Genomic DNA, 16,300 nt, shown 5'->3' with positions numbered 1-16,300 from the left:
ATACCTGTGTGACATTTATTCACATAAAGGGGAGTCAGATTCTGTGGGGGAGTTGGAATTTAGCACAACACCTGTCTAAAATAGCTGCTCTCAGGGTCCAGCTTTACTGTGAATTTTTGTTCATTTTTATTGCTCACAGTAAGTCAAATTGTGTTCTAAACCATTTCCACATGTCTGTGGAACCTGGTTGTAGTTTTGGAGATGGATTTATGGAAAAATGACTGTTAACGTCTGGTGTTTGTTAGCAATGGTAGTCTCATAACTCCAGTTTAAAACTAAAGAAGCAAAATTTGGACACCAAACATGTCTTCACTGATTAAGCACATCTGGGGTAAGTGAAAAATTGTGTAAATGAGATTTTAGAGGTGTCCAGTCATATCCACAAAGGGTTAGTGTGTCTACCGGTTTTCAGTGCAATCAGACAGGAGCTCACCTGACTCTACTTGTTTAATCAGTCGGTTCAACAACTGACCATGTGAGCTCCTGCTCCTGTTGGAATGAAAACCTGCAGCCGCACTAGCCCCTCGTGGATAAGATTGGACACGCTTTGTCTAAACAGAAATCAGCCTGTATTTGTGTAGTACCCTGAGTGTAGTACACTCCACTAGATGGCATTCAGGTTCTTCTTTCAGTGTCTTCAGCAACCTGCTCCGCTGATGAGAACAAGATTCTCTTAAAGTGTACTGTACAACAAACTGCACTGTAGACCAGCAGCTTTTTATGATATTAAGCATGAACATTTTTACAGCTTGTGAAAGTTTAGGCATGTAAAGTAAAGGAAACTATCACAGAAGACAGAAAACTGAGAGTAATGTTATAATGTGCTTTTGTTTCTATTTATAATTTCAAATATTGATTTTTATTTATTTTTCTTTTAGATTATCCCACTTAATAGTGGGTTTTCACAATATCCTCATATTTCCCTTTGTTTACTGTGTTTGTCTGTGTAAATGCACACTATATGTCCAAAAGTATCCAGACATCCCTTCTGATTGGTTAATTCAGGAACTTAAACTTCACCCTTTGACAGAGGCATTCAGTTCTGCACATGCAGCTTGTATAATGTCTTTAGAAAAGCTCTGCCAATAGAATTGGACCCTTTAAAGCAGCCACACATGAGCCTAAGGTCACCATACCCAATGCTAAGAGTCAGCTAGAGAAGTATAAAGCCCCAAGCATTGAGCTGCGGAGCAGAGGAACTGCGTTCTCTGGAGTAATGGAGGTCTGGAGTAAAGTGGTATTTGTGATCCATAACTTATCATCTCACCTCACTAATGCCTTTCTGGCTGAATGCAATCAAGTCCTCACAGCAATGGCCCAAAATCCAGTGCAAAGCATTCTCAGAATAGTACCTTTGATTTCAAAAGAAACATTGAATAAACAGGTGTCTGCAAACTTTTGGATGTATAGTGTTTACATTTATATCTGCATAGTTTCAGGTTTCATTTCACAGCTCCACCAAGCTTATCCAGAACCTTTAGCCCTTTCTCCTCATACTCTGCTTTCGACAACCAGAATGACTCTTTATCTTTCATGATGTTGGCCAGCACGGCCCCACCCATGAACACCATGTGCTTACGGCGAGGAGGATCTTCTATACGGATCTTGAACTTCTGCAGAGGAAGAGAAAAAGAGAGAAATGAGTAAGAGAAAGAGTGCTGTGGGGTTTGATTATGCAGCCAAGAGGTGGGTGGCATACTCTTACATAAGCAGTAATTTGCTTTAATAATAATTCATGCTTTAAATAACTTGCTAGCGTTCATTATGTCACTGCCTGTTCAAATGCTGAAGTATATCAGACGCTGTTACAGTGTGAGATCATAGGTTCTGAACTCCTTCATTGCCTTAACATGTAGTTTCAGTTATGCAAAAGACTGATGATGTGTTTATGGACCAGTGCTTCACAATTAGCTGATTACAGACAATATAACTGCTTTATTATGTCAGTGAATGATAGATCTAATAAGTCTTGACTCTTTTTGATCATCCAGATGTAGTTAAGATGTTGCAAAATATGAAAGTAGCCAGATCATTCAAGTAAGTCAGTGAACTGTCCCTTTTCAATTCCAAATCAGTTGTTTATATTTTTGTAAATTCAGCTTGCTACAGTCTTTAGAGTGACACTGGCGAGCAAGAGCATGGAAGTTTTTAAAAGGAAAACTCCCTAGGAGCATGAAGAAGAACCACTAAGAGGAAGCAGGACTCAAATGGCAAACGCCCTAAGTTCGTGATGAAGAACCACCAAGAGAAACCAAGACTCAAACGAGAAATTCTTTAAGAGCATGAGGAACAAACTCTGGAATCAAGATTCAAAAGGGAAATTCAAACCTCTCAGATTAAACAGAGGCTTTTGAATCATGCTGAAGAAATGTTGATGGGCTAAGAGAGTGACCGATGTTTATCATATCATGCCTCACAACCAGTGAGGCATGATATGATATATCATGCCTCACTGGTTGTTTGATGTTTGATATGAGATTAACACATTAAAAAAAACAATAACAGCAATTATAATACTCAAAAGTTGGAATAAAATCTCTTTACATTAACTTACACTAAAAGTTAAAAAAAGTTTTTGCCTTCTCCTTTAAAGTTACTATTTTGGAAATACATGTTTTCTTTGGACAGCAACAATATGCATTTTCATACCGAGAGTTTGTCTGTGTCTCCACGCAGCACTCTTTCCAGGTACAGCTGCTTGATCTCTCTCTCCAGTCGGGATGGCAGCCCAGGGTACATGGTTGTCCCACCAGACAGGACAATGTGCTTGTAGAACTCTGCCCTGCAGTGGAGAAAGATTTCACAGGCTATAATTATATATATATAAAAGCATATTGGTGTGTTTGTTTATACAAATTGGTTATACAGCAATAAGCACAGAGAACTGAGAAATACCATGTGCGACCAAGATGAGATGAAGGGCTGCTACATAAAAAGTGTCTCAGAACAGACGTGGATGTAAAAGCAGGTTCACTGTTACTAAAAAAAGGAGCCTGATTGATGTTATAACTGACCTGAGGTCGATGTCAGCAGCCTGGATGGTGTTGAAAAGAAGCTCGGCCACCCCAACCCCCTCTACGTTTATGAGGTGTGGCTGGAAGAGTGCCTCAGGGGCCCCAAACCTCTCTCCCCCGACCAGCACTGTGCGTCCATCTGGTAGCTACAGCAAGACAGGTTTACAGAGCCATTAGACTTTATAACAGCTCTATATTCTGCAAGGTTTTAACCCCTTAAGTTCTAAAGATTGATTGGTTGGTCCAGGATTGCTCTCCTCACTCTCCTAAATACATACCTTAAATAGTACTCTCATGAATAATTCATAGAAGTTATTGAATAATAAGCTAAGAGTTTAAGAGGTTAAAGGAATGTCCCAGTGCTTTTCTTGCCAGAAACAAGAACACATGTCTGGAGACAACTTATTAAATCTTTGGTGCTGGAATATGACATGAACAAAGATATGCCCCCTCTGAAACCTATCCCCAAATTCTTCTAGCCTGTGCTTTTTAAACATACAGAGTACAGTCGATAACACAAGCAAAACAAGTTAGCTAGCAAAACATTTTCTTTAGCGAACTAAACTGTTTTTCCTTGCAAGAGGTCATTTTTAATTTAACTGCATGTAATGTGTTATCTTGGCACGCAACACACATCTATATGCTACATTTGGAGTTTCAGGGACATTTTCAGCCATGCTAATATGGGCTAATGATAAACTTGTTGTCCATCTAACAGTGATCATGAGTGCACCATCACCCCCTACTTTGCGCTTTGCCCAAGATGTTGAGCTGGTTTTACAATTTCAGTTTGTTCTCAGCCTAATAAACTTGTCTCTACCCAATTTTTTTATGGTATCCTCAGATGTTCTCATTACAATGTCACGTCTGGCCATGCAAGACTAGTGTTTAACCTTATTTCTATCTGCCGCATTTGTATCATGCAATCAATACAGAGAACTTGTTGATTTGAGGCAAATGCTCTTTGGTTTCTATTGTAAGCGAGTTAGAGTTAATGGGCTTTCTATTCTTTTCTAATCTCAGGGTATTGTGTTGAAATTAAGTTCTGTGGTAATCAAATTTACGCTACACATTGGCATAACTGGGGGATTGCACTGTGTATAGTGCAGGGGTGCCTGCGGTGACAAGGCCTCTTAAAATCTTCACTGGGCCTTACAGAAACATCCCACTTTTTAACAAAATAACTATATACTTCCTAAAATATACTTCCTTCTACACAGACAGATCTGATGTCTGTTTATTCATAATGTAGCTCATCCATGATAACCATTTTCAGATCCTTCACAACCTGCAACATGATACATTCATTGTTTATGAGTCTAAAATCTTAAATAGGTAGTCTAACATAAACATTTGGATTAATGTTAGACACTAATGGGTGGAGTGGTGTGCCTTAGGAGTGTCAAACTTGTTGAAACATAACAATAGTGAGTTTACAAAGAATTCATTGAAGGTCATTTTTGTATGGGGGCCCATTAATTCTTTTGGCACTGGGGCCCATTAAATCCTAGTCATGCCACTGACAATACAGATGTAGAAATTAATCAATTTTTGGACCATTCCTTTAACCCCTTAGATGGCCAAGGCCCACCAGCAGGCCCAAAGTTTAGCTCAGCCAATTTGCATTGAAGTCCCTGTAGTTACTAAGTAATAAGCTTTAGTAGGTAATAAGCCAGGGATTTTAAGGCGATCATGTATTATGTATGTATATTTCAGTTTTCACCTATGTCTAATGTCAATCACACTTCATCTGTAGTGTTACTCACACAACCTCAAGTGTTTTGTGTGCGTGTGTTTGCAGGTGTATGTGCATCAGGCCCATATCAGAAGGAAAAGCACTGAGGCATGGTGTATATTACCATGTAGGACTCCACTAGGAAGGTTGTCTCATTGGCCAGTTTCTGCTCCTGTTCGATGTTGTAACCCACAAAGCACAGCTTTTCCTTCAGCATGCGGACCGTCTCAAAGTCTGCGGAGTGGTTGAAGGCGTAGCCCCTCAGCAGCAGCAGCTGACCAAGTAGAGGCAAAAAAATCAATACACCAACGCTGTGTTTGAAATTGCACCCTGTTCTTAAAAGGGAATTCCATCGACATTGCAAAATTTCAGCACAATTAAATGGTTAAAGTGTAAACTAAGCCTTCCAGAGTTTTCTAGAGAAATGCTCAGTCAGAATTCATCACAGTAGTGCTGATGGAACCGGTTTAATGCCTCTAAAAGCATCACATAAAATTATTACATGAAATCATCATTAATATGCTGCCTGATGCATTTTTTTCACCATGGTTTTGAGTAAATTGAAAAATGTTATTATTTTGTCTAGTTTAAATATTTTATTAAAGCTTAATCAATTTATATAATTGATTAAGCTTTTTTAATTTTTTCATTTTTGCATACCAAATAAGATGGGTGGATGGGTATATCATTTTACGGCCCTGTTTAGACACACTTTGTTGTCTCTTGACTCATTGAAAAATGATGGATGCTGAAAATAGGCAAATACTGGACATAATGTGGACATAATTTGAACATAATATGATATATTGGTGAAGTAATAGCAGCCAAGTTCACAACCGACTGAAGCCCATTGGTTTACTTTAATCACATCATATCTCTGTAACCATATACTGTTGTATGTAAATGTTTAAATACCCTTTATCAAATTAAGTTTTGTTGATTTTCTAAGTGAAAAATAAGATAACGCATCATCTACAGAGAACACACTGAGACATTATGTTAGAAATAAAGGTTTTGCGCTGGTACATTTTTTGTTCATTAAGGTACAAGCAATGTAAATGTTCCCTCAAAGGTACAACAGTGGTTTTAAGGGCCGATTGTGAACCTTAAATACATTTTTCCAGGTGAAAAGTACATATTTGTGTCTTTTCATAACCTAATGATTTAAAACAGAACAATAAAATAAAAAGCCTGGAGATGAGACGGGGTGTGTGGAGTCAATACAACATAGAAAATATAATCTCAAAGGATTATGGTACAGTTATGTTCCCTGATTAAAGGTACTGAGATGAACCCTTGAGTGAGAGGGGCACTGCCCCAGTGACAGTTTACTACCTTTATTTTTGAGTGTGTAGTTTTATGCAAATTTTAGTTCTCAATTTCTATATATTTGCTAAGCTTTACATATTGGAATAAAAATAACACTTTTGCTGTAAAATGTACTATAATGTTTGCAAAGGCCAAATTTTATGCTTTTTTCCTAATATATTAAATTCAGCAAATACACAGAAATTGTACATTAAATGTGCAGAGGTTTGTTCTCTATAAAGGACATGTTAACATTTTTACTTAAATTTGACCAGACATTTGCATAGGACTGTATATATCTCTACATACTGAAAGAAGGTCATGGCCTCCAAAGTGTCATATTGTATAATAGTGCTCTGATACTGATGTCCAAATGTTCAGCAGTCTAAATACCGGTCAAATTCATAGGCAGTTCACAAGTTCAGAGAAAGTGGCAGTTAGGGAGCACACCACACCTTGATGAGGTAGCGTGTAATGTCACGTCCTGCGATGTCCAGTCTGCGAGTGAGGTGGGGGAGGGAGAAGCCCTCATAGACTGGACAGATATGAGTCACACCATCACCTGAGTCCACCACCACACCAGTCAGGAGACCTGACACAAGAGTACAGGTTAGCAGATTCAGTCCAATCTCATATGAGAGTTTCATTTTTACTTATAAGCTACTTTTATGATTCAAAGTTTAAAAAAATCTTCATATTGTCACTGTCATAAGATGCATGAATGCATTTCAAAGTAGCAAGAGTTTATTCCAAATAATTTTGGACCATTTCGGTTTACCTGAAATTCTAACCATCATCATTATCAAAGAGAACTGAAACCTGATTAACCTCATATCCTTAGCTTCCTCTCTTACCCTGTGCATAGAGCGTCAGCACAGCTTGGATGGCAATGTAGATGCCGTGGAACTTGTAGGTCTCAAACATGACCTCTGCAATCTTCTGCCGGTTCTTCAGAGGGTTCAGCGGCGGCTCTGTCAGCAGGACCTTACAGTCTGACGGATTAATGTTGAGACGCTCTGGTCCGAAGGTGTGGTCCCACAGGTGGATCATGTCCTCCCAGTTCCGTACCATTCCGTTCTCCATGGGGTAGGAGACCTCCAGCATGGACCGGCATTCACTGGCCTCCTCCCCAACCATCAGGTCCTACAGGCAGGGTGAAGGGATAGATGTCAGATACATACAATACTCATAATAAAGGTGCCTAAAAGGAAAAAGCACTGGGTTCCTTGACCCCTTATATGGCCAGGGCCCTCCAGTGGACCCAAAGTTTTATTACATACTTCTATAACCTAAGAATAGCTTAACCAGTTTGCACTGAGGTCTCTGTAGTTAGTGAAGCTTAGTATGTAATAAGCCTGAGATTTTAAGGGATTAAACACATTTTGATTTCATTTTTTGTAAATAAATCTTGCAAAGAACCTGTTTAAAGTTTAATAAACCTCCACACAATGTTAAAGTTGATTACCAACTAAAACATATTCCTTGAACTGTACAGAGGTGGGTAATCCAGGTATAGGAACCCTCCCCAGGATTTACTTCCAACTGCCTAAACTCATTTGCTGCTGGTTTGAGCAAACTAGAGAAGTCAGGCAGTTGGGAAAAAAAAATTCTATTTTTACTCTTTGGACGTTTAGACTTGTACATTTTAAGCAAAACAAATGTTCTCACTCATTACTTATGTGTGGCCTTGGAAGAAGACTATGAGGCCTAGGGTGCCACTTAGGACAAGTCTTATGTATTGTATGTTTCAGGTTAAGAATGCTTATGCAGGAAGTATTCATTTAAGGTAAAACTTGACCTCAAGCATATTTGACCTCAAGACTTACCTTAATTACAATATTGCCAACTTTAGTGTCTGAGCGTATGACAGGTCGGCCCACAAGTGCTGGGAAGATGTGCTCAGGAAAATTGGACCCAGCAAAACCGCACTTGACAAACTGCAAATCAATGAGGATCAGTCAATAATAACATGACCTTTATATATAAAAAAGACAATGTCATATATAATACAAAACTAAGCTGTTTTTGCAGTCAAGATAGGCTTGAAAATGAGTGAAAATGCTTGCATGCCTGTTCTTTCCTCTAAATCTATGACAAAACTATGTTACTGAATACTCTATTATAGACCAGGTGTCCAATCTTATCTGAAAAAGGCCACTGTGGCTGCAGGATCTTATTCCAAACGAGTTGGAGCTCATCTTATTCTACTCGTTAAATCAGTTGGTCTCAGTCTTCAACAGCCAGTCATGTGTGCTCCTTCTTTTTTGGAGCTAAAACCTTGAATGTAGGCTATGTTATGAGAAAGGGGCTTATATGTCTAACTACAAATACTATATAAGTGATACATGAAATGAAGTGCTGCAGTGACATGCAGTAGGTAACCAGTATTATTCTGCATCTTCGCTTTTGACAGAAATTGTTATTAAGGCCAGGGTCAGTTTTTTTTTCAGTTTCACTTCTGGTGCTCAGTTCTTCACTTCACTCTATAGACTCCAGTCAGAAATGCCCTAACTTGTCTGCGTAAGGTAACACACATTCCATAGCCTGCAGATAGAAGGTGTGCTCTCTGGGACCCGGCTGAAAAAATAAGGAAGCAAGAGATCTGACATGCTGACTTCAAGAACCAAAACAATGCAGCTATAAAACTTCATACGATGATTCATACGTATGATGTATGACAGCACTTCCTGATTTGTGTCCAATAACGGAGTTCCTTTTTCTGCAAAACCTTTTAAGGTCATTCGTGTGACACAATCGCAGTTCCTCACTGAACAAGTCCAAACAGATGTGAGCAGTGCAACACGCCCTGTGCAGAGATCTACAGTTCTATAACGCATGTAGCAAAGAAAATTACTTTATTACCCTTTAAATGACAAGTCCAGGGCACTGTCTAAATAAATAAATAAATAAATAGATAGATAAATAGATAAATAAATAAATAAATAAAATCCAACTAAAATACTTTACACTAAGATTATTTGACACAGAGCAAATATTTGTTAAAAAAGATGTTTGCACATAATATTTTAACTGCTGTCTTCATAGCAGATCACAACACAAAGTGTCCTTACCCCTGTCCCATTGTCGCAGACGACCACTTTTCTCCCTGCGCTGTCCATGCTCCAGCGGCTCAGGTGAGGTGCAGGTAAAAGCCTCCTGGAGGAAGTTTAACTCTGCACTACTGCTGTGCAAATGGTTTGGAAATCTGCCCTGCGTCTCACAGAAGCAGTGCAGTACTGCTGTGATGGTTTTTACATACTTCTGTATGAAGGCTGTGTAGAATGCAAAGAGGGGCTGGACAGACACTCCCCCTGAGGGGCCATACAGCCTCCAGTCGGTCATAAAAAGATGTGGGCGCAGAGTTTTTGTTTCCCCACCCGTATTTTGACAAGCCCCGCCTCCTGTGCTGTTGAGATTCCTGTAAATAACATCTCCCCTGCTGTGCTGTGATTGGCTGTAAATATATTGCCCTTTGCCATATGATTGGCTGGAACTATCTCTCATCCTGTGCTGATTGGCTAGTAGTATTTCACCTCCTGCTGTGATTGGCTACACTGTAATAATAATAATAATAATCATCATCATCATCGTCATCATCATCATCATCATCATTTGAATTAAGTCTACATTTTTAATGTTTTTAAACAAAATTTCATTTTTTCACAGTGTAGTAGTTCTTATTCACCAGCAGTCCACTGGTTATTTTTACTCAATGCCAGCCCATGAAGAAGCGCTGGTCTGAATGCAGGTCGGAAAATTCTCCATGAGGCTTATCCATATTTAAAACCCATCTGCTTGAAGAAAGTAGCCATATGCTAAGCTAGCATCACATTTCCTTACATAGTATATTTGTTGTTTGCATCCCTGCTAAAAATGACCAGTAAAACTATCAGGATTAAAACCTGATGATTTGGTTTTCTAATGGGAATTGGTTTCCATTACCATAGGTTACCAGTACTGTAGGATACCTTTAGATCCCATTAGGAAGCCATCAAATGCATCTTGAATCAGTCCCAGGACACCTTTTAAAACATTAGAATCCTTTACACTGTGATAACAACCCATCAGAAAAAACACAAAATACCATTACTGACTATTGGAGGACACTAGGAACCAGCAGGAACTTTTAAAACTTTCTATAATCTTTTTTCAGCAGGGATGTTGAAGTTCTCAACAGGTTCCCCAACAAACAAAACAACCTAGCTTTGAGCAAAAACAGTTTATTTAAAAACTGTATACATCAGACATCAAAACTACAACCGTCTTTTCAGCTTTGGTGAGCCTGGACAGGGTATGGGGGGGGTAAAAGCATCTGTGGTCCCTAATCTGACAAACAGGTGTCATTTTTGACTCAGAAGTGTAGGCACATGAGTTGAGTTAAGACCAAGTTTGATGATTAATAACTTTTCCCCTCACACCTCATCTTTAAGCTTTCTAGTCTCATTCCCTCTTTATTCTTTCAGGATTTCTCAGAGGAAGACAAATAACATCAGAACTGACTGAGAAGGCATAGTGACTGAGAAACTTGATGATGAAAATTAAGCTGCAGTCTGCAGTGTGTGAAGGGGTCAGAATAGTTCATCAAAGTAGCATCATCTTCTTCATCGTGCACAACTGACAGGCTGACAGATTTACAGTATTTCAAAACAACCTTATACAACCTTATTTCATAACAAACCTTACACAAAACAAATCTGAATGGTATTTTTTAACCGGGTTGCATTAATTCTTATCTCTTACAGTGTTCATAAATGTTCAACTGACTTAAATGAAACTTAAATACCTCCCTTTTGGACGTGCAGAGCACTATTTGGGTGTAGAACCCCCCTCGTATGTGACATAAGATGTGCAGTAAATTGAAAGGCGATCCATTTGATATTCAGTCTCTGTGTTAATTCAACATTGGTGATGCTACTGCTATGCTGTATGTATGAATACCCAGTCTTTAAGAGTTTGTATGATGTATTCTATTAATTATAATAAAAGTCTCTTTGAAATGCATACCAGACAGATTATGAGTGGCAAGTAAACAACTACCTCCATTCTTGCAGTGATAAAAAGCAGCTTTTATACAGACATGTAAGATTAGTATGCTTAGGTAAATGCTACTGCTAATAGCTATCTTGCTGACAATGTGCCATTTTGAAGAAGAATTTTTGTGCCATCTGAAAAGTAATATTCATTACTGAATAAATATATACAAAGGAGCCAGAAGGTGCTTGTATGGTGAATGTAGTCTTAGATGATATGATTTATTTGGCACACCCACTACACAGGGATCATTAAGAACATGTTCTGATTCAAGTGCATGGGTCCCTTATAAGGTCTGAAATTAATTTAACAGTTCAGTGAGTGAAGAATACCACAGATATATACCTGTGCCTTCAAGACTATTCATAACAAAATGATTCAGCATGTGAAATAAAAGATTTTCAAAAAGACCTTATTAGGCCAGTGTCTTAGTATAGCATTGTATCTCCCTTATGTCATTGTATTTATTATCAGCAGTATAAGGTCAAATATTTTTGTGCCTCTTGTTTTCTTTGACAACACCCAATAAAGTCAGAATGTCACAAAGGTCCTTTTAAGTGCATGTGTGAACATCCACGGCAGCCCCTGTTGCTATCACAGATCCATCACCAGTTCGCAGTCTCCATAGTGACCTGGCTGCAATCTTGGTTCAGTTGAAGCTTGTGCATCAGTCTGCAGGTCTCTGCCAGTCTCTGGGGGTCAGGAGGAGTGTGTCTTTAATGGTTTTGGTGGCGGGGCAGACCGAGGCTTTGCTCAGGACTCATATTCACTGTCACTGCTGACTGATATGTCAGGCGTGGAGGCCCTGGTGCCCTGAGGCTCTGTACCTGAGCTGCAGTCACTGTTCTCTGGGCTGCCGGGGTGGCGCAGGGAGGAGCCTTGTAGGTGGGGGTTGTGTTCTGAGGAAGAACATTCAGGAGAGCTACCAGAGGGGAGGAGGGAGGGTCTTGTTGCAGTCTAGAAAAAGAGAGGAAGACACAAAGGGAAATGTCAAAAGAGAAAGATTAAACTCCAATGAAAAAAAACATGTTCCTAAACTTTCAGACTGTTTTTCCTTTTTCCTTGTGATATTAACACAACAGAGCCATGTTTTCCAAAACCACTGTAGCACAAAGATCACCATTTAAAGGGCCCATATCTTACATTTCTCTTGATTTGTATTTGTTTCCCCTGAGATTCACTTATGACACTGGTGTGGGTTTATGTACCAGTCATAATAAATTTTGTACACTGCCATTTTCCAACCTCTCTTTATCTCTTGGAATTAAGCAGGCTGTTTTTGTTACTGTGCCTTTAAGACTGATATATGTATCTATCTATCTATATATATATATATATATATATATATATATATATATATATATTTATTATATATATGTGTGTGTGTGTATGTATGTACATATATCTGATATATGTATGTATATAATGATTAAAATGGCTGAAGCACTAACTACAGCTAAACTGCTGTAGGCTGAATAAGTGGAAGTAAGAAAATAAGTTGTTTTTTATGGCATTACAAAAACAGTAAATTCTACTAGTTTTTGTAAATTAGTTTTCATGTATGAATCGAATGGACTGGGGAGTGTATAAGTGTATCAGTCTTTTCATATCACACCAAACACATTTATTTTAAAGAGTTTAATGAAGATGATTCGTTTTTCCATGATGTGTGTCTGTTAATGGCAGAGCACATAGATGAAGTTGCTCCCCCTACTGGCCAGAGCTAAAACTGCTTTCTGTCTGAACGTACACATTATCAGTGCTTAATGGAGCCTGTGCTTTGTTTGAGCTGTACCTGTTTTTGGCCGATGCCGCTCTGTCTCTCTGGCGTCTGTTCTTGAACCAGTTGCCCACCTGTGTGGGGGTGAGGCCTGTGGCCTGAGCCAGGTGCCTCTTGCGGGATGGGTTTGGGTACGGGTCCTGCAGGTACCACTCCCTCAGCAGACTGCGCGTTCTCTCCTGGGGAACACAGAAAGAAACCTTGGTAAAGTTGGTGTTCCAGAGTATTGCAGAGTACTTTCTCATTTATCAACTGTGAGTTGTCTTGTACACGACTGGATCCGGTTAAAGTTAACCAGTGTAAAGTGGAATTTACAACTGGGTCTTTCTGATTAAATCGACCTCTAACTTCAGGTCTTTATGATGTGATGAAATTCTCCACACCTTGTTAAGGCACACTTAAAATAATCAGGCTTCGTGCCCGGAAGTGTCCATTGATCGGGATAAGCTTGTGACGTTTTTAATGATTAGCTGAGGATAAACAGGGATCAGGCTTGCTGATGTGAGATGCTTTGCAGTTTGAACAAGGATTACTTGGTCCCTGCAGCAACACACCTGGCCACTGGGTGGAGACAGGATACTGGCTGAGCTCCACAGACCTACATTCTAACTATAGCAAAAGTCAGTGGACTGAGGTGGCACGAAGAACTGACTTACAAGCAGAGATTATGTGTTAGGAGGCAAAGGACTGGTCCTAGAACAGTATTTAAAGGCATCTAATACCTCAGTCTGTAGACAACCTTTTGGGCTACGGGGCATTATCTTGTTTTTCTGTATGCTGCCGTAATCCGTCTGCTAGTTATTAATAACAAGATAATTCTCTGCCATGTTAAATTAGGAAAGAGAAAGCAGGTGCTCTCTTGTTTATTGGATGAAACTAACAAATAAGTCTGGCAGTCATTAAACGTTCCTCCATGTCAGCTACAGTGCTGCAGATAAACAACACTGTTAAACACTGTTAATCATGGCGATAACAATGCAGCACAATTGAACTCGAGCTAATCTGTCTGCTAGCATTCCTCCACATGGATTAGCATTGTGTACAGCCAAAGGAGAGAGACGACTCTCATTTTAGAGGCAGAAAATCAACTATGGAAGAGGAGCTTAAGTGCCACAGGTGGTCCTTCACACAAGAGGCTTAACATATTGACTGTGTGCTTTAACAGCAATGCAGCAGTTAATTGGAAGGCAAATAACATTTTTTATGTGGTCACACTGAGGAATGTAGTTGCAGTTTTTCTCCTTAATTTAAAGTGCAAAAAATAAACGTAGAGAAATCTGGCTTTAGAAATGTTTGGACAATGACATCTGTGAAACTTCTACTTCATTTTGAAACAAACTAGGGACTTTTTTGATTTGATTGTGGTAAAGTTGTGCAATGGAGTTTATGTTTACTTCGTAGTCTGTCCGTTCTGCCCAATTTCTTGACTCTGTTTAGCCCTTCACACTTCATTATTAATTCACTTTTGTGTTGAACTTTTACTCGTCTTTGCAGAAGAAAAGTTCTTTTATTTTATCTTCAGTATTTTATTGTAGACCAAAAGGCTCCCAAAAAGAGAAGCACAGATCCTAAAACATTTATTTCCATGCTGTTGCTAAATGTGCTAAGAACTTCCAGTTCTAGCTGTATTCTAAGGAAACTCAGTACTGGAGAAGTTCTGAACCTGAAACTACTTGTCAAGTTGTTGCTAGGCTAATTTTACTTTTTACTTTTGTCATTATTTCGCTAAAGCAAGATCACTGTTATTCACATCTGGGTTTAGGCTCCTACTACTCTGCTGTGGAGAGTTTAACCTTCATCTTATGGTCCTTAGCAGTGAACTATATCTTCTAGCAGCTCAATGTAACTTCCCAGCTAGCCTGCAGCTTTTGAAATGCACGATGGACACTGTCATTTCTTGAAACTTCTACTCATGACTAACTGCACTGAAAAATCTTACTTTTGAAACTACAACAACCAAAATGAACCGATGGAACTTTTTCAGGCATCGTGGCCCATCAGCTAATATAGCCCTTTAGGTAGTCTTGTTGTTTATCAAGTTCCATATTCAGCTGATTCTCATTAGTTCACTTTCTAAATGAGAATAGGAAAACACTGCAAATAGCCTTGTTACATTGAAAAAGCTATTTTAGTAGGAAACTTAATGAAAGTGTGGCTTTCAGGGCTTATGACATGAGTGTCCTGACTAATAACACACTGTCCTATATCATGGACTGTCCCACAGTACTGAATATCCTGAAACCAGTTTACATAAATCGTTCATATTATTAACTGAACCAAACTTGGTCAGTGTCATATCATATTTAAGGATCAAAAAGGTCATTAACTGCTTCAATTGGCAGGCCCACCGGCAGGCCAAATGTTTTATTACCCACTTCTATAAACTAAGAATAGCTCAGCCAGTTTGCACTGAAGTCCCTGTAGTTACTGAATAATGAGCCTTAGTATGTAATATGTTTGGGATTTTAAGGGGTTAAATCACCACTCACCTTAAAGCAGTGTGTCTTCTGCTCTCCGTCCCAGATGGTTCGGGGCAGAGGGAACTTCTTGCGGATCCTGTACTTCTCCACGGGCCCGAGGGGCCTCCCTCTCAGACGCTCGGCCTCTCGGTAGTGAGCGTCCAGCCATAGGTCCTGCAGCTTGGCGTGGGACTCTCGAGTGAAGCGGTGGCTCTGCAGGATCTGATAGAGGGCCTCGAAGTTTCCCCCATGAAAGGCCACCAGGGCCCGGGCACGCATCACCGACTCATGGCGGTTGAGGGCCTCTCCAGCCGCCCCGGGGACCGCGGCAGGCAGGGACCACAGGAAGCGTCCCAACCGCTCCATATCACCCGTCTCCTCCAGGTTTTCACACACTCGAGCCACCTGGTCTGGAGTAAACATCGGCAGAGGGAACATGGTTTATTTCTTCAGCGCCAAAACTCCAAGATCAAAGAAAGGATGCGCCAAGTTCTTGTGGCTGCGCTAAAGCGTTTTGCGCATCTTCTCTTAAAAATGCGCGCAAGTGGCCGCGCTGCAGTTTGCGCGCTGCAAAAAACGCTTCCTCTGGATTACAACTCAAGTTGATTCGATTATAAGAAAGTGTTACACGTTTGAAAATCCCGTTGGGCTCTTATATAATTGGCGGTGTGATTTCTCGGTAGAAGGACAGAGTCTGCGCTCTGCCTGTCTCTCCTCTGGTAAAGAAGAACACCAGAAGTCAAGCGTATTTATAGCGGGATGCTATTAGCATCTCTGTGCTTGTTTTGAGAGGGATTACAGGCTCTTAGCGGGGGGCAGTGTGAGCACTGAGGTGACTGGCTGATCAGATTGTTAGGCCCTAAACTCGGAATACGTTAACTGCCACGATTGATAACAGCAAGTTTATTTAATTGGTTTGATCCACAGACACAGACTGGACGCTACAGCAGCCACTGTGATCTAAACCGTGGTT

At 39.8% G+C, this 16,300-nt stretch overlaps 2 protein-coding genes across 2 annotated transcripts; both read right to left on the bottom strand.

Moving 5' to 3' along the window:
• Positions 1–809: 809 nt before the first annotated feature.
• Positions 810–9,400, bottom strand: zgc:101810 (uncharacterized protein LOC493612 homolog). The gene is made up of 8 exons (XM_036562100.1): positions 9,129–9,400; positions 7,884–7,994; positions 6,912–7,200; positions 6,513–6,649; positions 4,874–5,023; positions 3,015–3,160; positions 2,650–2,782; positions 810–1,613 (listed from the first exon to the last, which is right to left on the bottom strand). The coding sequence occupies exons 1-8, from the start codon at positions 9,174–9,176 to the stop codon at positions 1,443–1,445; spliced, it is 1,185 nt and encodes a 394-aa protein (XP_036417993.1). The 5' UTR covers positions 9,177–9,400; the 3' UTR covers positions 810–1,442.
• A 2,441-nt stretch (positions 9,401–11,841) lies between these two features.
• six7 (SIX homeobox 7) lies at positions 11,842–15,765 on the bottom strand. The gene is given in 4 exon segments (XM_036562107.1): positions 11,842–12,026; positions 12,029–12,045; positions 12,884–13,047; positions 15,358–15,765. Coding segments are annotated over 4 exon segments (774 nt in total).
• Positions 15,766–16,300: the final 535 nt, after the last annotated feature.

This window comes from Colossoma macropomum, unplaced genomic scaffold (genome assembly GCF_904425465.1).
Source record: "Colossoma macropomum unplaced genomic scaffold, Colossoma_macropomum, whole genome shotgun sequence".
Taxonomy (NCBI): domain Eukaryota; kingdom Metazoa; phylum Chordata; class Actinopteri; order Characiformes; family Serrasalmidae; genus Colossoma; species Colossoma macropomum.
The sequence above is the reverse complement of the archived record's forward strand: the minus strand, read 5'-3'. Positions and strand labels throughout refer to the sequence as shown.

Excerpts from the sequence above, each read along its gene's own strand:
- zgc:101810 (XM_036562100.1), bottom strand. The coding sequence starts at position 9,176 with ATGGACAGCGCAGGGAGAAAAGTGGTCGTCTGCGACAATGGGACAGGG. Across the intron at positions 7,995-9,128 it reads TCTGCGACAATGGGACAGGG|TTTGTCAAGTGCGGTTTTGC; the intron begins GTAAGGACACTT and ends ATTGATTTGCAG. Across the intron at positions 6,650-6,911 it reads GCTGACGCTCTATGCACAGG|GTCTCCTGACTGGTGTGGTG; the intron begins GTAAGAGAGGAA and ends CTCTTGTGTCAG.